The sequence below is a fragment of the Leptonotus elevatus genome, chromosome 21 (genome assembly GCF_054856555.1).
Source record: "Leptonotus elevatus isolate MCC_2025b chromosome 21, RoL_Lele_1.0, whole genome shotgun sequence".
Classification (NCBI taxonomy): Eukaryota; Metazoa; Chordata; class Actinopteri; order Syngnathiformes; family Syngnathidae; genus Leptonotus; species Leptonotus elevatus.
The window spans coordinates 16,006,175-16,029,219 of NC_141259.1; the positions used below are offsets into that span (position 1 = coordinate 16,006,175).

The 23,045-nt window shown below is 45.0% G+C and overlaps 1 protein-coding gene across 6 annotated transcripts in view; it reads right to left on the reverse strand.

Moving 5' to 3' along the window:
- The window catches only part of LOC147156152 (cadherin-18), a 149,918-nt gene that overhangs the window by 29,127 nt on the left and 97,746 nt on the right, over positions 1 to 23,045 (reverse strand). For all 6 annotated transcript variants that reach the window (XM_086065566.1, XM_086065562.1, XM_086065565.1 and 3 more), the window contains 2 exons: positions 10,299 to 10,593; positions 4,111 to 4,230 (listed from right to left, as the gene is read on the reverse strand). In XM_086065566.1, the coding sequence (XP_085921692.1) occupies positions 4,111 to 4,230; positions 10,299 to 10,593 (415 nt within the window). The remainder of the gene's footprint in view (positions 1 to 4,110; positions 4,231 to 10,298; positions 10,594 to 23,045) is intronic.

Genomic DNA, 23,045 nt, shown 5'->3' on the forward strand with positions numbered 1-23,045 from the left:
GGTTGGCCTCCTGCCCAACCTCGCTGCTCTATTAGCGCTGATAGCATCACGCGATCCACCTCTTTGTCTGGCGGCAAACTTCTAAAGGAGGACAATCTCCGGGGCGAACAAAAAGGATTAGAGGAGATTAGTCAAGCGCTCCTTCAATCTCCGTCTTCGCCAATCCCGGCCCGTCCAATTCCGTGTTATCCCCCCGAGCGTTGCGCCCTCGCAGCGAGATGGCAATCAAAGTTCTTTTTGGGCTTTTTTGGCTCCCCCCCCCCCCCCCCCAAAAAAAAATAGTTGTGAGATTGATGGCATGACAGCTTGAGGCTTTAGGCAAAGTGTAGCAGCTTCCATCTGTGTCACATCCTTCAGTAAACGTGAACGCTGGCAAATCCCAGATCAGCAGAGAAATTAGCCTATTTAGGATGCGCGAGGCCTTGGGGGGGGGGGGGGGGGGTAAGCGATGATGTCGTGGTTCTTGGAACACAAACGCAAGATGAGCTCGTGACATGTAGCCTGCTAAAAGTAAACCCGATGACCAGCGCAGCCCAGTCAGGACTCCGGATGGATGTGATCATTTATTGATCATTTCGTAAGATGTCTTGATGTCTCTGCCTTGTGACTTGGACTGAAGAAGGGCGGAGTCCAACTTGATCACTTTAATTGATCACTTGATTGAGTCCAACGTTGTGAGTAGAGCGCAAATGTCTCCGTGCGGTCTCGCTCGCCAAGCAAATACATTTCATTCCTTAAAAAAAGGAACTCGACTGCTCTATAGTATTTATTTGGGTGTTACGAACATAACTGTGAAATTCATTTTTCAAAAATCATTTCCAGTCGAATACATTTTGTAGAAACTTTATTTGGACGTACGCTGCCATTGTTATTCACAACGCAACGCATTAGCTCAGTGGACAATTGATTTCAAATGCAATTTAGAAGACTCAAAGTTAGCCTAAAGTCACACAAAATGTCTCTAACGTCACAATAAAGAGTACAACGCAATCCATCTGCGATACGTCACAATTTTGCAACTTTAATTGAAAACTTCCTCTACCGCAAACAGGTCGCTACGTCACTCGTCCGATTCGCATCCAATTATTTTCAATCTTGTAAGCCAATTTACTGAAAATGCGCAAAACGGACATGCGACTTCTGCCCGTTTCCATCTTTTCTTCTTTTGCCAATATTGAGAGGGGACAGTAGGTGGCGCTGCGTCGTGCGATGTCGTCGTATGAGTTTGCTTTTGTAATTCTTGATCAACCGTAGCGTTCTTTTGCTATTTTCCATCTAAAAAAGCATTCATATTCGCTTCTTTAATTAATTCCCAAAATATTTCTATTTCGTCTTCCTCCCAAACATTCCTTACTTTATCATCCGCCATTGCTTTGGGACTACAAACGTACGTGTGGCGTAATATCCGGTTCAAATGTGCAGCGTGATAGCGGTTATTCGCAAAACCTGTTTCCATAGCCAAAATTCGCATTTTCCTTTTTTTCGATACACTTCGAAATGCACCCCCTCTAAGCGTTTTTTTTTTGTGTGCGTGCGAATTTTGGGTCCTTTTTTTAACTTTCGAGTGTTTACATTCAGTTTTATTTTCGCGTTTCTTGAAAATTCCAATAAAAATGGGTGAATGGAAACCCAACTAGTGGCTGGTTGGCATGCAAGACATCGTCCGTTCTCGTGTTTTAACGAGTTGGCCAGTGCTTCTCAATTATTTCCTGTTCCATTTTCAAATCTTTGGCAAAAGGCTTATGTACTAAATTAATTCACAAAACCAAGGACATTGTTCTGTAAACGTAAAATCTAGCTTTAGTTTGCTTTTCAAAAAGTATTTTCCTTTTTATTTTTTTCTTATTTTGTTCGTTTTCGTGAACTATCATCATAACCTTGCTGTGACTGAGCAAGATTGGCTGACTTCCGATTTGCTTGAAATGTTGTGAGGATTCGGACTTGAAACTTAAACGGCAAGACTTGAGACCGAGATCCGATTCCCAGCCAACGTTAAGGAGGAGGGACATCGCCGCTGTTTGTCACTGCGGCTTCCTCTCAAAGCAAGGACACGGGAAGGCGCGCAGTCGAGCAAGGGAACGCCACCGAGTCGCCTGCAATCAAACTCAACTCGAGAACCGAGTGGCGTGCGAGATCCACTTCCGTCTTCTTCTTCTGTAGTTCCGTGCGCGCTCATTTGAGCGATGAGGGTGGATGGCCAGTGGCGAATACAACAGGCTGTTTGTGTGTGCGTGTGTGTGCGCGCTTGTGTGTGTGTGTGTGTGTGATGTGCAGCTGGCCTTGCATGGCGTGCCCCGCGTCTCGCACGCCCTGAGCAAGAATTACGGTGCGGACGAGTCGCTGAGTCAGTACATGCAAACGAGTCATGGAACGCGGCCGCTGCACATGAGAGGTGAGTTGCGGACGGCGGGCGGGTACTTTCGGCCAATCGCCTGCCGCCGCTGTTGATTTTTTTGTTTTTAATTTTGAAGTCCGCCAACCCCCCCCCCCCCCCCCCCTCGATCCGGGCCGCCTGCTCTCTGGAGACCAAATAGTCACCAAGTCATTTGCAGCAACTGGATGAATGTCATCAATTCATCATTTGGGAATGCTAAGGCTTAAAGTAGGGTTTTCAAACCATGGTGAGGGGGTCAAAGAAGGGTCAGGGTTAAGGGTTTCAAATGAGACTTTCAAGTCAGAGTTGGGGTTTTAAACAAGAGCTAGACTTTCTAAGTAAGTTTAAGTTAAGTTTCAAGCCGAGATTAGGGTTTCTAAGTAAGGCTAAGCTCGGGCGAGGGTGCAAAAATGAGGGCGCAAAAATAAGAGGCTTTTAAATTGGGGTTTTAAGCCAGGGTTAGGGATTTAAGGTGAGGTTTTTAACGTCAGAGTTTCAAATTAAGATTTCAAGTTTAGGTTAGGGTTTGAAGCAAGAATTGAGGTTTGAAGTTAGATTTCAAGGTAGGGTTTTAAAAAGGCGTTCAATGTCAAATGTTGAATTCAAACAGGGGGTTTAAAACACAAGTCAGGGTTTTAAGTGAGCAAAGGTTTCATGACGGGCCTTCGGTCCTGGATCACGGTTTCAAGTGAAAGTCTCAAAATCTGATTTTAAGGTTGGGATAGAGTGTCGACGAGGGACCGGAAGAGTGATCAGAGCAGCGGTTCCTCTATCCAGCCTGTTTCCCATGTCTCCCACAGCCAATACAGGTGTTTCAAATGAAAAAATAGAGTTCGAAACCAGATTTGGGGTTTTAAGTTAGAGTTCCAAGGCAGGGTTAGGGTTTCAAATGAGGCTATCCAAACAGATGTTAAGGTTTGAAATTTTGCTTTCCAACAGGGTCTGAGATTTAAAATTAGGATTTAAAGCATGAGAAGACAGTTTTTCATGTAAGGTTTGAAGGCAGTATTGGGGTTTTGAAGTGAGGGTTTCAAAGTAGGGTTCTGAGCCAGGCTACGGGTTTCAAATTAGGGTTTCAAGCCTCGGCGGTTCGGAGCCGCTCGCCTTTTCAGCGGTCGGCAGACGCGGCAAAGGCGACAATCCGTTTTCCACATCACATAAAAAGTGGTCCACTTTCAGATGTCATTTACATTCCATCGCATGCACAAAAAGATCTTTGCAGGCTCTTGCGACACTTTTCCCGCACACAAAAAAATCTGCTTCTGAGGCCAGTTGAGAATTATTATTATTATTTGTTTGTGATGAAGAACACGCCGCTGCTCCCTCTTCCAGTTTATCATCCTGAGCTTCTAATTTACGACTGTGCTGGCAAGTAACAAATAACAAAATATGTTCTTACTGGACTGAACGCACTGGACTTAACAACAACAACAACAACAATAACTATAACAATAATAATAACAACAATAAACATCATTATTATGATTGTATTACGCTTACTGCCCGAAGCCAGCTGGGATAGGCTCCAGCAACCCCAGCGACCTTTGTGAGGAATAAGTGGTTAAGAAAATGGATGGATGGATGGATTATTATTATTATTATTATTATTATTAGTAGTAGTAGTAGTATACCTCTCATCTTTGTAACTCAAGGACATTTTGATTCTCTGTCATTTTTGACTTGAACTGAAAAAGTAGAAAAAGTCGGAGTATTTTGTGCTGCTGATGTTACTGCACCTGTTTTGGGGTCCACGGAGAAATATGGCTGCCCTTGCAGGATGCTGTAGACGATGCGGGCGCTGTTTCCATACGTGGGGTCGTCGGCGTCGGTGGCCGTGACTTGCAGCACTGATGTGCCTAAAAAAAAGAAAAGAAAACAGCTCAAAAACTGGGCTTTCAGTATACTTTGAAAACAAAATCGGTACATTTAAGAAACTGGTGTATGATCAGGAGCTGCCAAACTTTATTATTATTATTACTTGATGCCAAATCTCGCTGGATTAAATATTTGACACTAAAAATCATCAGTAATTTACAAACTATCTTTCAGAGGTTATTACGCGATTGTCAGGGCAAAAACTTCATCGAGTTGAAATAATATCATACTTTTTTTTTTAAATGATCTGGCATCATTGACAATCACTAGATTCCAGAATCACAGAGTCAAAAGTCAAAATGTCTCCGAAAAGCCAAAATCTGTCCTTGCTTCTCAACAGCAAAGCAAGAACGCTTCTCATTTTTAGGATTCTCAGCTTTTATCATCACAACTAATCCGGATCGCAATTGCGATTTGTTTCTGATGTTTTTCAAATGAATCCATTTGCGATTTAAGATCCACGCAAGATCACGTTCCCGACAAGCGGCAAGTATCCATCCTCTGCTTGTTTTTGCGACGTCCATGCTGACCTCTCGTGAAATGACAGAACGTTACTGATTTTAGTTGATATGTCTGAGCTGGTTGAGACGGAAACCTGTCCATCATTTTCTTCGTCGTTTTTCGCCTTTGCAATACCGCTTGTAATTTCCCGTCCATTTTTTTCTCGGCAATTATTGACTCCAAACGCCATCCCAGTTTTATGGCTTGACGCGGCGCAGCGAGCCTGAAGTCGGCACCAGGCGCGCACGTCATATCAGAGCGGCGACGGCCAAATATGCGATGACAATCACAATTAGAGCAGAGTGAGCGACCCGGTACGTGCGTGTCAGTTTATTTCGTTGGAGAAAAAAAAGTCCGTTTTCAGTCAGTCAGTAAGACTTCCCAATAAATCGACTTAAGTAGAGTCGCAAAATATTTGTACTTTGCACCACTGCTGTTTTTCCAGGACATTGACCTTCACTCCGAGTGATGATTTATTTATTTTTGTTCTTCTGCCCTCCAAAGACAAGAAATGCTGCCGGCCTGCTGGTGCTTTTATTTACTGCCATTGCGCAATGTGCCCGCAAGCCATTGTGCAGCAATTTAGCACTCGCAGTGCGGCTCCGATAGCATTACAGGCTCCATTAACCCATTGCCGTATAATTACATGACGAGGGCGAGGATCATGTGACACCCGACGGAGCGGAACAATGGCCGCGAAACGTTTGCCGGCAGTGCTGGATTTTCTTTGTCATTTGTTATTGATGGCGATATTTATTCATGACCTCATATTTCATCCGATACAATTAGGTTAAGAGGGCAGGACACCCCCAAGCAAAGCACACCCTTTCATTAGTGGAAATATGAACTCGAAACGTTCGTCAATGAGTGGTTAGCACGTTGCAATCGCGCTTTCGGACTCTATTTTGTGTTTGTCTGTTTTTTTAAAGCTACATTACATTCTCTTTGAATTTGCATTTCTTTTTTTTTTTTCTTTTTTTTTTAAGAGCTCAGTATTGTTCATTCGGAAATGTCATCATCATTGCTCTTTATTATTTTTTTTTATTTTTTATTTTTTTTTTTATTATTGTGTGTGTGTGGGTGAGTATGTGTATGTGCGTGCGTGCGTGCATTTGTTAGCTCACCAAAAAACCTATTAGAAAAAATCTCATACCGTTCACCTAAACCGAACACCGCCGTCAGGAGACCCGAGGAAGGACCAAAGAAAACCAAGGAAGGTGAAATCCAGCACCGACCAGACACCCCCCACCAGAACTCCTCCCCAACCCAAGAAACATCCAGACCCCAACAACAAAATTAATTTGCATTTCTGCCTCCCAGTCAAGATGTTCTGTTTTAAATGGGAGTCTTCGGTTTACATCACATTTATCCGACAGCTGAATACAAATGTATGCATAAGCGGTATGAAAATAACTTTATTCCGGCCTTCGTGCGCTGCCTAAATAAACTAGTTGATTGTGCGCCTTTTGTAATCTCATTGATCGGTCTTGCTGAGTGTCTGTAAGACCTGATCAGGTTTGACATTCATCAAAACTTCTGGTCTGGTTTTTGACAAACACGTTTTTTCCCGCCGGAGTCATTGAAGCGATTTTGTCCACTGGCTTCACCTCCGCTTTTAGTTAGTCGAGCGCTAAAAGCTCCTTCATTTTGTATCCCGGCCGAGCGGCCATTAGCTCACGCGAGCTCACCTCCGGAGAGACGAGACGCCGCTACGTCTGCATCTTCTGACAACTGCTGAAAGGCATTTGAGACGCGCGATTAAGAGCAGCTACTTTCATGGAGGTTAGCATGCGCGAGGGGCGGCGGGACGAGGGAGCTAATTACCTTCCCCCTTCACGGCCCTTGATTTCCTCCCTCGTGTCATCAACGGCCTTCCGTCGCTTCAGTTATTGTACCGAGCGTGAACTCTCTCAGGTCAACAGGAAGTCAACAGGAATCAAACAGGAAGTTCAAAACGAAAAAAAGAGAACAATACCGAGACGCAAATAGAATGTGAGCAACAAGTCAAAGGAGGAAATCAACGAAACAAGATATAAACAGACAAAGGTCGTTTCTCGGTCTGGAGAAGGCAGAGTTCGGTCTCGTAAACTCGCCGAGTTACGGTCTTCCTAAAGACGCAAGTCGTTTTGCAACGCTGGCGTATTTCCGTGACAGCAGCAAGAAACAAGAGTCAAATCTTACCAACCGATGGTTTAAGCTAGCAGACAAGAACAACATCCTGGTATTCCGCCTGGTCTTGGTTCATGCGTACTTTCAATTGGAAGAAGACTTTGAACCGCGACTGACGACGTTTCACCAGATCACAAGGACACGAGAACGGACGAGAACCCGAGACGTAAAGAAGGTTGAGGCGGATGCTAACTGCTGGTAACCAGGAAGTCAACAGGATGCAAACAAGCGGTATTGAGGACAGGGTTGCATCTCACTTCTCTTAACATTCCGAGTTCCTTAATACCTCGACTGCAAAACTAATTTCTTTTCTTGTCACCTTATTAAGGAGCATCTCAATTGTTATGCATCAAGAAGCGAGGATCGAGCACCGGGGAGGTTCCAGGTCGGGGGCTCTAATCCAGGAACCTCGGAAAGTCCTTTAACTCCTTGAAAGTGACGTATAAAAATGGCACGCAACTTCAAATGAAATAGTCAATCGTTAGTTTTTGTCAGCCCTGCGATTGGCTGGCAACCAGTTCAGGGTGCGCCCCGCCTACTGCCCGAAGCCAGCTGGGATAGGCTCCAGCAACCCCCGCGACCCTTGTGAGGACAAGCGGTACAGAAAATGGATGGATGGATGAATGGATAGTTTTTGTCATTCCTTGATTCCTCATATTCAAATATCTTCTTTTCACTTTGGCCGGTATTTAATAGCGAACTGACCTAATTACATCAGGATGCCACGCAAGCAGGTCTTGAACAGTTCCCCGGTTATTCTCTTCCAATTTGAGGAGCCAGCATGCAAACAGAGACGAGTCGAGGATGAAGGACAGATGAGTTTGAAAAATGGAGAAATGAGCTTCTTCCATGCCAGATTTAAATGCAACAAATATTGACATTAAACGTTGTTGTTGCGTTTGTTGATGCTAACAAACATTTGACATGAAAAGAGCCATTGCAGCGTTTTTTTTGCACGGGAGCTGCTGTCGCCCGCCAGCCCGCTTCCTTGTCGATGTCGACATGAATACACATGAGAGCGAGCTGGCACGTATTGACTGCATATTAAGAGGGCGCCCGCGGGTATGTTGATGTTTGCATAATTAATGGGCAACTCACTCCACGTGGCTTCATTTCGACCGTGCATCTCGGAGCAGGAAGATAGTCGCCGACTTTAGAAATGTGAACACCGTGAGCACTCCAACATCGACTAATCGAGATATTTGCAGGGATGTAACGATAACGGCAATATCGTGATATTGCGATATTAAAACTGCCACAATATTGTCGTCGTCATATCACGATATTAAAAGCAACACATCTGTTTAAAAAAAAAAGTCAGGTTGATTTCCATGTATGCAGTTCTAGCACCATCTGGTGGCTATTTTTTTTGTGTGGTTAAATTTTCAATTAGGGATGTTTTGGCCCTTCTATGTTTAAAATCGACATTAATGGTCAGATGATGGGGAACGTAGCATGCTTGTGAAAGTGAGTCAAATATGTTGAGGAACTCAACGTATGTAAGTGACCCAATATTAAGTGTTATTAGAGATTGTAGGTGTTTTATATGCATTGCTGTTATATACAAAAGCACAATATCGTGTTGTTGTTGTTTTTAATGAGCAATTTTTTTTTTAAATATTGTAACTCCACCCACCCCCCCCCAACCTTTCCACAATATCGTGATAATTGTCGTATCGTGAGCTTCATATCGGGATAATATCGTATCGTTACATCCCTAGCGGGGGAAAAAATGGTGTGCCTCAAGGTTGTGTTCTAAGTCCTGTCACCCATTTTGTAATACAATCATGACACATTTGCAGAACGTTCAAGTTACTGACACCTTCACATAACGTAACAACCAAATGTTAGTCATCAAAAAGACCCTGCAAGGAAGTTTACTTTTAAGTACACTCCAACAGAGCTGCCACCGGAGTGCATCAAGGACATTTTTATTTTATTTTATTTTTTCATCATGCCTGCATCGAGAGCACAAAAACTTGCTACGTAATGCGATCTGCAGCACCTTGGACAGACGGAGGATTTAGAGGGTCAACAAAAATCGCTCTCGTCTGGAGGATGCATTCACAGCATCCCGCCGACGCACAACTGAAATAGAAAAAAACAGACTGCTTCATGTGACCGCCTGCGTTCTCCAACTCCTTCTCGGCGGCTCGACGCAGGCATTTGTCGGCAACAACAACAACAACACATTTTCCCTTTTTACGACGGTGCGGCTCGCCGGCAACGCAGGGCGTAGCCCGTTTCTCTTGTCAAAAAATGTGCTGGGAAATGGATGGATGGACGTTGGGTGAATTCCCTGCTGTGCATTTCGGGCAGTGGCAAGTGCACTTCGCAAACATCGGCCCGACGCACGGCGCGATTGGCCGCGAGGCGATGAAGCCGCTGGAGCGAGAGGAGGACCCCCTCTTTTGTTGGCTGCCACGAAAGAACAAAAAGAAGTATAAAAAATGGATGCGCTCGCCACACGAAGCATGCGAGCAGGGAGACGGGTTCCGAGGTGGAGGCGGGCTTTTCGTGGACTCGCTCGCTTTGGTCGAGTGCTTCGCAAAAGGTCTTTCCATCTGGGATGCCGTAAGACTGAGAGGAGCGGGCGGCTAATTATATCCCACAACAGCTTTAGGCTGCAAAACCAAGTGGAAGGGTGGGAAAACACAGGTTTCACTCCAAACAGACTTACTGGAAGTTAACAATTTTAAGAAAAATTTGGTATTCATGACAAGACTCGAGGTGGACCACACACGAATTGACAACAAGATTAGCCTTTTGTTTACGACAAGGTAGACTCGGGACTTCCTTCTGACCTGCACAAAGGTGACTTACTCCGGCTTGCATGGCTCAGTGATAGAGCGGCTGCCGCCCAACCGGGAGGTTGTGGGTTTGATCCTCAGCCCTTGGGACTATGTCGAAGTGTCCTTGAAAAACCCTAATCTGCTCCCAGTGGACTGGGCAGCGCCTCGCGTGACAACAGCCGACCACTGGTGTATCAATGGGTGAATGCACTCGAAAAACAATCGGGTCAAAATCGGACCAGTCCACTACTTGGGACAGCCCCCTAAAAATGGATTGTTTTCTTACAACCCCCCCAAAAATGGGTCATTTTGTACAAATCAACCCAAACAATTTAGGTCATTTTGTTTCCCAAAAATGGGTTTGTTTTGTTTAACCCCCTCCCCCCCCCCCAAAAAAAAAAAATTGGGTCGTTGGTGCAAAACAGCATAAAATTTGGGTCATTTTGTACAAAACAACCCAGAAAGTTGGATCAAACTAACCCAATCAATGGATCGGTCCATTTTGACCCAAGTTGGTCCATTTCTGACCCAAGTCTTTTTAGAGTGTAACTCCTTGTTCAGACAACACCCAGCGTCTGTCTACTCACCCACGTCGGACATTTCGGGCACGGTGGCGACAAAGGGTCCGTCCGGGAACTGCGGCGCGTTGTCGTTGATGTCCTGCACTTTGATGATGAATTCCGACTTTGGTTCCAGCGCCTCCTCCGTGTGGCGGTCCAAGGCCTGCGCGTGCAGCACGTAGTGCGACTTCTTTTCCCGGTCAAGGCTGCTGGTGGCGTGGATGTCTCCCGTCACCTCGTTGATCAGGAAGATGGTGCCCGCACCCTCGCCGCTCAGGATGTAGCGCACCGTGCCGTCGCCTTTGTCCGAGTTGGAGTGAAGCTGCGAGGGGAAAAAAGATGCAAACGCAAGGATGAATTCCTGTCATTTGGAAACGTTTCGACTGAAGATTGCGGTATTGAGGACGCAACCGCAAAAATGTGCTTTCCGCTTCATTGACTTGTCCATCGAGTCAATGCGATTGTTATTGTGCTGTATGCGGCGTATGATTGGCTGACAAGCGGTCCAGGGTGAACCTTGCGTTGCCGCACAAAACGTCTGCCGGGATACACTCAGCCGAGACAAAGCGGCATAAGGAGTGTTTTGATGGTTTCGGAGCTCCAGATTACGAGTGAGGCCTCCGATGGCTCATTGGACCGCATCCAATTACACTTCCAAGTTCCGAGCCTCCATTTTCTTCTGAAATCCTACTTTTTAAAGATGATGCTGATATTGAGCGGGATTGTTTTCAGTACATTTTTATTGACGCACCAGATTGGACACGCTTGAGAAAAATCAATTGGCACGGCAGTCATAATATGTCAAGAGAACAGCACCAAATAGTAGGCGTGTCCTTATATGGGCAACGTGAGGACATTTACTTATTAAATGGAGCGGCAGCTGCCACGGGGCTTACAACTGACAAGTCGACGGATTTGGGAAGAGAGGTGTGAAAAATACGCACGTTCAAAAGCCGACATTTCCTTCATGTACAAATTTGCCGACAATGTTTTGGTGAAGAAAGCTCAACGGGAGGGATTTAGATTATGTTGGATTTGGTGGATACTTTGTTGATATCGAAAAGGAATCGTCAGGCAAATGTCGGCGTTTTCGTTTCAAAGTGAAACAGAGAGCGTTCAAGCTCTTCTTTTGTACCATGTCAGCCAGCCCCAACGTAAAGCAACAAAAACAGAAAAAAGAAAAAAAAAAAGAATAGGAACGCCACAAATAATGGCTCCTGTTACGTGTGATATGGTTGAAACCCGAGAGGATTTCAAATATGCTGACTTTGTTCCAATCGCTGTATGGTTGGTAACATATGACGATAACATTTGATGGTGACTAACTCTGCAATTCCCACAAAAACCAAAAGGTAAGCAGAGCTGCATTATTATTTTTTGGATGCCTAATATTAGCGGCCCATGCTTAATTTCTCGGTGAAGTCGATTTTTTTATGGGAGGGGACATAATATTTATGCACGCTAATGTTCTGCACACTATTTGACAAGTCCAAGAAGTCAATGTATGAAGTGCTGCTGCCACCAGTGAAAATGTTCTCATTATCTGTTGGATGCTAACATTTTTCCCACACTCTAGACTTCACTCTCACAAATAGAAGTCGCTCACTCATTCATAACGCCGTAGCTCCGCCCCTCCATTGTCATGGAAAGGTTATATGATGTAATATGTATCACGACCCCTTTTAACTCTTTCATTTCAGCAAGACAAGAAATGCTTTTTTTGTTGTTGACATTTTCATGTTAATAACACACCTGGGAAGTGTTTTTAATTGTGAGGTAAAAAAGCATAACGCGACTTCTTGAAAACATTGAAATGAGGCAGCGCGAAGTGGCGGCAGTTGCGTGGGTCCTTTTGGTTGATTGTTTTCACGGCGTCGAGTCGGCGGCGAGTCGGCGGCGCCCCGCAGCGCCTTTCCGCCGAATTATTCGACTGACGTCTCGCGCAGACGACACGCTGCTTCGCACTCCACTCTTACGCAAAAGATCCTCGGGGAGTTGCGTCAGGGGGAATTTTTAATGAGAAGTTGTGCTCTAATTGATACCAAGAGGATTAACACATTTATTCTTCTAAACAGTCGCGAGGAGAGGTGGGCAAAGTATGGCCCATGGGCCATATGCGGCCCACGCCGTTCTTTCATCTGGACCACCGACAATTGGCATGATCAAGAGTCCTTTCATACTTTAAAAGCACGTGAATAACACGTCCTCCCCCACCAAGTTAAAAGCAGGATTTTTTTTCTCTACTTGTGTATAATTCGGTCCCCCGATTTGCATTATCAAAATGAAGAACATGAATGCGGAAATATTAAACAATTTGAATCAATGATGTTTTATTATAAAAACAAATCCTGTATTTTAACAGTTTTTTTTTTATTTTTTTACCTCATGTATAATTGACCTGGCCGAGCTGTTTTAAGAATCAAACATGGCCCTCGAGCACAAAAGTCTGCCGAGCCCTGCTCTACATTTGGACATGAAATATGTCTCTTTCCAAACATGTGCTTCATTTCTCTTGCTGGTGGCGTTTTTGGCGCCTCGCCGCGCACCTCCGCCTCATCCCTAACGAGCTTCACGCGCGTCTTTGGAGGGCCCGGAAGATAAACATTGGCGCGGCCGTATAAATTATTCATGCGCTGGAGATCAAACTTGAGGCTTCCTCACTCTTTGAAAGGCACTTAGAGGCGGAACGCGGGAAGAGCGAGCGAAAAAACAGCAAGATGGCGTGACGGAGGGCCAGATGAGAGCGTAATGACCACTTTGGCTGCCGGCCTGGCTCATTTTCGAGCGCGGAGGCGCGCAAACAAGCCGGCCCCTGCGAGGCACCGTCACCTGCGCGCCACTGCGGCGTGTTGCTAGATAATGAAAAGATTAGCAGTGCTCGCAGCCAAGATCTGGGCGGGGCCTCAAGGCCAACAGGCTGCGCCTTCCGTTAAATCCACTGCTCAAAGGCATTTCGTGCGCCGGCGTCCACAAAGTGTGACGGAAGTTCAAATTCCAGGGAGGTTCAAGCTCAATGATTGTTAAACAAAGGCGCGCTGTGTTCGTGTTAGCTGCCTAACGCTAACTGTGCAATGCTACGTTTACATGATGTTCCCCACAAATAAGCCAATAAAGAAAGGGTGACCGCAAGTCCCGAATTTGACCGGGTCAGTCCTGATTTTGAGCCTTGGGTCCCGGTTGGATTTCGCCAACCTCATTGTTTTGTTTCGCAAATTACGCAGGTCCCGCCCGGCATCTCGTTCTTTTTGCTACGTATATGGAAATTACACAGTTGCGATTCACACGCGAAATCCGTTGAAATAGAATAGAACTAGAGCTGTCAAAATGTATCGATTAATAGACAAGTAATCAATTATCAAATTAGTTGACAACTATTTTTATCATTTGGAGGCATTTTTGTATTTAAAATGGCTCAAATCGGATTTCAGCATATCAGCAGTACTTGTTCACTGATTTCTGTAGTCCTTCATGAAAGGAGACTGATTATCTTCTGTGTTTTATCATAATAGGACATTTGCAAACTTTGACCAAACCGGTAACACAGTACAACATCAACCCCCCCCCCTTTTTTTTTTAATACGAAGTAAGAAATAAATACCAACCACTGGTCAAAAAACAGTAATCGGGGTAAAAAAAAAAAAATTGTAATACAAACCTTAAAACAAATTTTTAATTAATCCTATTAGTCAATTAAACGTTTTCATCATACCGGAATTATTTATATGATTTCCTGCTTCCGTGTCTAAGAATGATGGGAGATGTAGTCCTACTAATTAGGACTAACTGTGTTAGTTGGCCAATGTTAACTATGTTTTTTGTTTTCCTCTTCCTGACTTGACGTGCGTAATCTTGACTTTCTTTCCAAGCTGGGAACGTCGGCCTGCTGAGACTCCCCCCCCCCCAAATCGGAGTTATTTAACAAGTAAGGATGCCTGAGCATTAGCACTAACCATTAGCATTAGTCATCACAGCGAGTCATTAGCGCCAGTCATCATGAGCTGCGGTGCGCCGCGTTCTCACAATTCCCCAAAAAGCAAGCGCAGTTACGATCCTGACCTCGCTGTGCTTATTTACGTCCTTAATCACAGCTGAAACCAAAGCGGACCGCCGGCTAACTTTCTGTCGCATTATTTCAAATCTCGCCGATCATTCGTCTGCGCGGGGGAGCCTGACGCGCGGGTGATTAATTTTGCTCATGCAGAAAATTTCACCAGTGCCCAACTGAATGCCATTAGCTTCAAATGGGGGAAATAAAGTCAATGCAGAGAAACAGCAGGAGATAAAAGGGAGAACAATGGAGCACTTGCGATGCTGGGCTCCCCCAATAGACATTAACAATCCAACATCTCCACCAACGCGGAATTGGACGTCAGCGCCATATTGGATGTGGCAAGATCATGACAAGGTCTACAGAAATGTATGGTGTCCCTCCCCAAAAACAGAGAAGTATCCGCTCCCAAATCCCAGCAAAACCAGGCCTTGTGTTCCCGCGTGCCTCCGCGTGCAACTCCGTCAAAGCCTGCCGGAGGACATAAGCGGCAGCGCGGCAGCCGGCAGCCGGCGGCCGGCGGGCAACGCATTTCGGGGGAGTTTAAAGAGATCAGCCGAGTCTCGGCGCTGCGATCATTGCGAGGAAAAGCCGGCTCATAATTTCATCTCGCGCTCAAGGGAGCGACCCGACGGCAGCGAGGCGATGCCGGCAGACAATCGAGAGACGCTTTACTCTATCAACAACACGCCACAACTTTGCAAGAGATAATGAGAAGCGCAAGCTCACGCAAAATTGCAGAGCACGGTTCAAATGGGACTTGGAAAAAGGGGGTAGGCTTGCAAATGATTGTTGAGACATGTTGGTTTGTGAGGCAGAGTTAAGGTGTCGAGTTTGGGTTTGAAGCCGGTGTTAAGGTTTGGAAAGAAGGTTCCAAGGCAGGATCAGGATTTCAAATGAGGGTTTCAAGGTTTCACGTTAAGATTTTAAAAATTCTGGGTTCAGCACCTCCAAATCCGAAACCATGGTCCTCACTCGGAAAAGGTGTCGGGGATGAGATCCTGCCCCTAGTGGAGGAGTTCAAGTATCTCGGGGTCTTGTTCACGAGTGAGGGGAGGTTGGAAGCGGGAGATCGACCGGCCGGCGGATCGGTGCAGCGTCTGCAGTGATGCAGACTTTGCATCGGTCCGTTGTGGTGAAGAAGGAGCCGAGTCCAGAGGCAAAGCTCTCGATTTACCGGTCTATCGACATTCGTACCCTCACCTATGGTCACGAGCTGTGGGTCTTGACCATAGGTAAGAACAAGATCCCGGATACAAGCGGCCAAAATGAGTTTCCTCCGCAGGGTGTCCGGTCGAGCCGCTACACTTTTGCGTGGAACCAGTTGAGGTGGTTCGGGCATCTGGTTTGGGTGCCTCCTGGACGCCTCCCTGGAGAGGAGTCCCGCCGGTCAGAGGCCCCGAGGACGACCTATGACACGCTGGAGAGACTATGTCTTTTGGCGAGCCTGGGAACGCCTTGGGATCCTGTCAGAGAAGCGTGTTGAAGTGGCTGGGGAGAGGGAAGTCTGAGCTTCCCTGCTAAAGCTGCTGCCCCTGCGACCCGACCTCGGAGAAGTGGTAGATGATGGATGAATGGATGGATGGGGTTTCAAATTAGGTTGTCAAAAGGTTTCCATGCATTGGTTCGAGTTACAAGCAAACGTCCGGTTTCCAAATCAGGGTTTGGTTTTGAAGTTCACGTTTTCGAGACATGGTTTGAAATTAGGGTTTCAATAATTGGCTTCAAATGAGACTTTCAGGTCTTGGTTGGGATTTCCTACAAAAGTTAGGGTTTCTAGTTAGGGTTTACAACCGGAACAGGATCTAAAACCAGGGATAAAGATTAGGGGTTAAAAAAGCCTGGCTTTAAGTTTGGAGGCAGATGTAAGGTTTCAAGTCTATGTGTCAAGCTTGAGTTTAAAATGAGGGTTTTGGATACATTTTCAAGTCTGTCTAAGCATGACTCGGGTTTCTAATCACAGTTTCACATCAAATGAAGGTTTCAAGCCTTGGTGACTGTTAGTCTTTCAAGTTCGGGTTTCAAACAGCCATCCATTATCAGAACCGCCATTTTTTAAATTTGGGCCTCAGGTAGTGTTTTAAATGAGGGTTTCAACTTCAAGACAACAAGACAAGACACTATTAGGCCTTCTTAGTAGTGTTTTAAAGCCGCCGCCGTGTGTTCCGTACACACGTGAACTTCCACAAGCCGTTTTTTGTAGTAAAAAGCATCAAATAGAAGAACGCATGCGTGTGAAAATGACACAACGGCAAATGTCGCTGCTCAAATCCTCCATCTCGCGCTTTTGAAGCTTTACTGTGACCTTCATTCATCCGACTTCCTTTGCACCAAACGTGCCGTACCCAGCCGGGCGCTTGTCGCCCTCCGTGCTTCTGATCCACGCCATCCGTCTCATCTACGCGCCGCAGATCTCTTCTGCGCTCGCCGCCGTCCGTTATGTCCTCTCGTAAAGACGCATCATCTCCAGCGCCGCGGTCACAAAAAAGGGGATAAGTGTGTGATAAAAATGGCGGATGCAATCTTACAACTCGGCTCCGGAACTCGACTCAACAAATTGAATTGCTGGACAACAACATCACATTTGATGGAATTGCAAAGCACTTGGATGTCAATCGACGCTTTAAGGCGCTACTGAGCTCACATTTGGATTGTGTGGATTATTTCTAGGTGGCTACCATGGATTTAACCACAGCACCAATTTGCCCGTCCAATTTCAAACCCAAGTTCGAGACTGTTGGCTCCGGACAAGGCGTCAGGGGGCCCCAAGTCCACTGGGTGGGATAGACACTGCCATCCAGGACGTGATTTCCTCGAGGCAGGACGAATCGTCACGGGTACCTCGTGGACTTGAAATGAAACAATCGTTAACAGCGTGGACCGCGATGAACTCATTTGTTCCCAAAAACGTATAACAATGTTTTTAAAATATTTTAAATATCGCCATGGTCCCCAAAACGTATTTATATGTTTTTAACCCTAACCCAATGGTCGTTATTACAAAAAAAAAAACAGCCAGCAGGTGGCAGCAGAGTATAAGAGATCAGCCAGGGCCGTGTTGCAACAAATTTGTGAATAATGATGAAACTTAACTAACAACAGTTTTTGAAACTGATGCATTTGAAGGGTATAAAGTTGTGTGCGTGGGGGGTGTCGGCATGGCACAAACCGGAAGTAGTCATTACCATTGGCAAAAAGCACAAATCAGTTAGGTTTTTTTTTTATTATTATTATTATTATTATTATTGTACGCATTATTGGAAAACAGCCAAATCTGGTGATTGCATTTATATGGACAAAAATGTTGACTCTCAAACTGGGTCAAAATGCAGGAAGAGAAAGAAAAATGTAACTAGGCAAGGAAAGTGCAGATACCTGCAAAATCGACTTGAGTGCAGGAACAAAGTTTTTGTTACGAGCCGCCGCTGGAAGTCAGGCTGTGGCGAGTTTATCGCGGCCAGGCGAGAGGAGGCGTAAGGGTTGTCGATGCGCGCCTTGGCTTCATATTTGCAATTAGCGTCTGCGGCTTCACTTCTGCTTAATTGCAGTTCTTCCTCCTCACTCAAGGATTTAATCAATTTTTTTCCCCCAAACCGATTGTCCGATCGCCTCCTCCCAATCAGCTCGCCGCCGTCCCCGGCGCTGGCTCGCCACTGATTCGCCGCCGTCACGCTAAGCCCGGCCACTAATGAGCGGCCGCCAGAGGGTCACGGAGAGGACGGACGAAGTGCGACCAATCGCCGCGCTCCACCCGAATGGTCGTCTGCCGCTTGGACCGACGAGATGAGTCACTTTCACCGGCGTAACGAGGTTTTCACAGGCACGGTTGTGCTTCTATCGGCCGGCAGACAGAAGAAAAAGATGGCCGACATGTACAGCTTAAAGGAGAGTTAAATATTATGTAACTATGGAACATATATACGTTGTCATTGCACAAGTTACAAGAGCAACGAAAGTCACTTGACAGTTCTAAATAAATAAATAAATGACCAACAGAAGGAGACAGAATGGCAAGCATGGCGACGTCGCAACAAACAAAACAGCAGATCTCAAAGACTTGTACGTGCGGGAAGGACGCAGTTTGGGCTTGAAGTTTACTGTCAAACTAAACGCGAAACAAAAAAGAATTAGGACCACATAGGGCTGCTCGATTATGAAAATTGGTAATCATTTAAATCACGATGAGGATGATCATTTGATTTTTGGCGCAAAACCAAAAAATGTTGAAACGCAAAAAAATATTAAGACAAATACATTTTGTTGCAATTATTTCTTTAAGACCAAATTTGGATTAGAATTTTTTATTAAATTAAATATATACATTTAAACAACTCAAAAATAGTATTGATAATCCTTTATTTTTGTTTACGCTTAAAGCAATTTTGTAATCGTGAGGTGTAATAATTAAAATTGTAATTAATTGCACGGCCCTAAAACCACATACCTTTCTCAGGAAAGTCCACTCGCTTAACGCCAACACAAAATGGAACACGATTAGCACGAATGGTTGCAGTGTAAATGCTTATTTGATGTCATGTAGACAGACAATAACAAGACTCTCAGGGAGAGGGACAGAAATTGATATGAGGTTTGACATCATGATTGTCCTGACTGCAATGTCAGAGTTTGAACATTGGGGGCGCCATGAAAAAAGAGTTTGTCTATAATAAAAGACGATTTTACAAGTACTGTAGAAAGATGGATGCCATTTTGTTTGTAAATGAAGTGAATGAAAGGAAAAGAACACGGACGCTGCATCGGAATTGTGTGTGTGTGTGTGTGTGGGGGGGGGGGGGGGGGGTTGGGGGGGGGGCAAGTGTGTGTGCAACTTTGAAGGTGTTGGGTGCACTTTATTACCGTTGCTCAGTGGGCTGTCACCGAGGAGCGACTGCTGGGAAAGAAGTGAAGCGGCCATTCTGTCAAGAACATTTTTAATCCCCACAAGGTGTCCCGTAATCCCCACCGACACCGTTGCGGGAGGCCTGACGCGTTCGGCAAATGACAGCTCGGCTATGGAGACGGACACTTTTCAATGACGCTGCAAGACGATTGGACTCCAATTTCTTTCTTTTTTTTTTTTTCTTTTCTCTTTTTTTTCTTTAAGAGCTCAGTATTGTTCATTCGGAAATGTCATCATCATTGCTCTTTTATTTTATTATTATTATTTTTTTTTTATATATATATATATATATATATTTATTTTTTTTTGTGTGTGTGTGTGCGTGGGTGAGTATGTGTATGTGCGTGCGTGCGTGTATTTGTTAGCTCACCAGAAAACCTATTAGAAAAAATCTCATACCGTTCACCTAAACCGAACACCGCCGTCAGGAGACCCGAGGAAGGACCAAAGAAAACCAAGGAAGGTGAAATCCAGCACCGACCAGACACCACCCACCAGAACTCCTCCCCAGCCCAAGAAACATCCAGACCCCAACAAATCCAAAAAACATAAAATCATAAAAAACATGACGCTGCAAGACGATTGGACTCCCAATTTCAACACGACGGAATAGCTCGTTTTTGCAAAAGGAAAAGCGATGACACAAAATGTTGCCCGATGAGAAGATCATCCTCTCAAACTTGGAAGCGTCGCTCGATGGAACGCAAAGAGTCGGTCGGCCTCCATCTTGTCTCGCGTTGGTGGCGGACACTTCAATGTTTTATTCATTGGTCTTAAAACGTGTTGCTGGGTGACAGAATCAGGCAACTGTCACGTCGCGGCGCGCGCACGCACGCACGCACGCGCGCACGCAGCGGGCCGGAAGACAACACAAGGAGGAGAAGAATAAGAAAAGTAGCCGTGTTTGGCTGCGCGTATGCTAATGTCAGCAGAGGGGGGAGGAGGAGCAGGCGCTGTCAAAAATCTCAGTTGGGCGCGAGTGGCAACCTTTGAGCTCTCCTCGGCAACAACAAAGCGACTCGCGAGGACTTGATGCATTTTTGACGAAGCGGAGAACAAAGAGAATTTGAAGGTGCCGTTTCCGGGCTGGAACGACACTGCAGGTGTTAATCACAAATTCACGTTTCCATTTCGAGCCTCGACTTCCTTCTATGCTCAAAAGATAAGAATACGTTCAAATCAACATTTTTTTTTTCTTTTCTGTCACAGACTGACGCCATAACATTCAAAAGGCAGCCGGCCTTAATCCGCATTGTTTTTTTTCCGTTTGATGTACGTGCTTACATACAACGGCGTATTAGGGCCACGTATAAATATATTTTTTAGAGGGCGGGGGCAATATTCCGAGAAGAAAACTCGCAAATATACCAATTTATAAAGTTGTTTTCCCAGAATATTGCCCCCCGCCCTCTAAAAAATGGATTTCTATGTCAAATACGCCGTCGTACTTACATGTTAAGGAGGTTAGAGTCGATCGGCGATCAGCGGGTAAAAAAGAAAAAGAAAAAAAGAACCGATCACGATGATCCGATAAGAAGATGGTCCAATCAATGCAATCTATTTAAACATTTCATTTATTGTACCTTGCGGGCACCAAACCCACGAATAGCCAAAATGTGTACATAATTGACACCCATTAATTCCTCTGGGAAAAAAAATGCCTTTAAACCACATTGACATCATATTTGAGTGTTCAGACACCTTCAACATCGTATTTAATGAACGCACTGTGTTTGCATCGTATTCATGTCTGACATAGCACATTTGCAGCCTCGACTGTTAATGTGCCATATTTGCAGCATCTCTTCTGCCTAATTAGTCGTGATCCAAATGGAATTGGCGTGTTGCTTGGCCTCCACAACGTTGTGCGGAGACGTTGTGTAATCCCGACAAACAAAAGCAGCAGCAATGAAAACGGCGCTTTCAAAGCAAATACGGGCAAGACGCATTTTGCGGCCAAATGAAACTCGGGCTAATTGAGGGTCCTCTCCTGCCCCGCCGGCCACTTAAGGAGCGAGCGCATCGGCGCCAGTTCACATCATTATTTTTTTTCCCTCCTTCTTATTTGCGCTAACCATCTGGAGGCCTCGTCTATGTAAACACGCATGTCATATTGAGTCCTCAGTAACGTTTGTGTCCCTTTTCCTTCCGCTTCATCATCGGCCAGGATTAGCTGTACGCTTTTGCTTCCATCCTTAGCAGCACATAAACATAAATGTCTCTAATATATATATATATGTATATGTAGTCATGCAATGGGGGGTCACTCTGTTGAGTAACGGCCTGTCAACGAGTACGCAAATTTATTGGGACAACCTGTCGCGAGAGAACAGCAGCAGCCTTCAGTTAGCATAGCGTTAGCCTAACCCAGAAGTCACGCGCGCGCGCACACACACACACGTCAGCGTCTTTTTTCCGCGGTTGAAGGTTTATCAGCGACGTCGGCGTCAGATCCTCGGACGTGTCCGCGCTTATCGGCGAGCACGCCTGGGGAGTCGCCCGCCGACGCGTCGCTGGAGTGACTCCATCAAAGCCTTGGCGTCCTCGCATTTTGAATGTCAAACCCGCTGCCATCGGCCGATGCAATCGGCGGTATCGACGGCCGCATCGGCCCGCCTGCCTCCATCGTTTGGGGGGGGGGGGGGGGGGGTCGCGAAATGAAGTTGTTGTTCTTGTTGGTTTGTTTACTTGACATTCGCTACGTGTCAGAGACAAAAAGCACGGTTTTCATGACAAAAGATAAGAAGAAGATCATGAATAGACATTTGGACGAAGTAGCAGTTTTGTAAATGATATGGATTATTGCACAGACACATTAAATATTGCAAAGCAGGTGGCGAGGAAGAGACAGACATGGTTTAGATTTAGGATTTAGCATAATGGCATTATATATATATATATATATATATATATATGTGTGTATATACTGTAAAAAACATTTGCAGTAGGGGAAAATATTATGTATTTATTTATTTATTTATTTATTGCTCTAAGAAGGCCGTTTCCAGCAGTGGAAAATAAAATCGTTGTTTTTGTTTTCCGTCAGACCACCGTGCCCAACCAATGTCCAACCATAGGCAGGCCACGAAACACTAAAGTTGACTTTTCTTTGTCTTGCCTACTTCCAACCGTAGTTTTGGAGCGGACCATCAGACAGAAACTGGCTTCTGACATTAAAAAAGAAAATAATAAAATACAGTAAAATCAAATCCACTGGCGGAAATGGGCTTCAGACTAATTAAAAAAATATATCTTTCATTACTATTATTTTTATTATTATTATTAATAGTCATGCTTAACTTACAATAAAAAAAATACTGATACGTTTGATTAAAATGTATTTTTCTTTTTTCTTTTGTCATGTAACCCGCAAGACTTGAATGGAAGCAAGTGGACTCTAGTTTCTTTTATTCGATGTGTTTTGTTCTTGTTTTTCAGACAACGTCCGACACAACTGACAATTGTGGCCCTTTTCGCTTCACCGATCCGAAACTCACTCGCAACTTGAGTCATTTAGTAAACGTGGGCTAGCTTGCTAGCTAACGTCAGCTTCACAACAGTAATTTCACGCAACGTGAAAGGCAATTAATTAGCCAGTCCCTCCAATTACTACGTCTGAATTTCCAACTCATCTATTTTTAAACCAACTTACTTGTTGAAATATAAATTACGGTCAGTGTTCCGTCTCCTTTGAGGCAAGCTAAAATAAATCATCATGTAGCCCCCCCCCCCCCCCCCCCTCCCCCCTATTTTCTCAATCGCTCTGCCTTAAATGATGATGAGTTATTAACATTGTTTTTTAGTTTTAATTTATATTTTTTGTTTT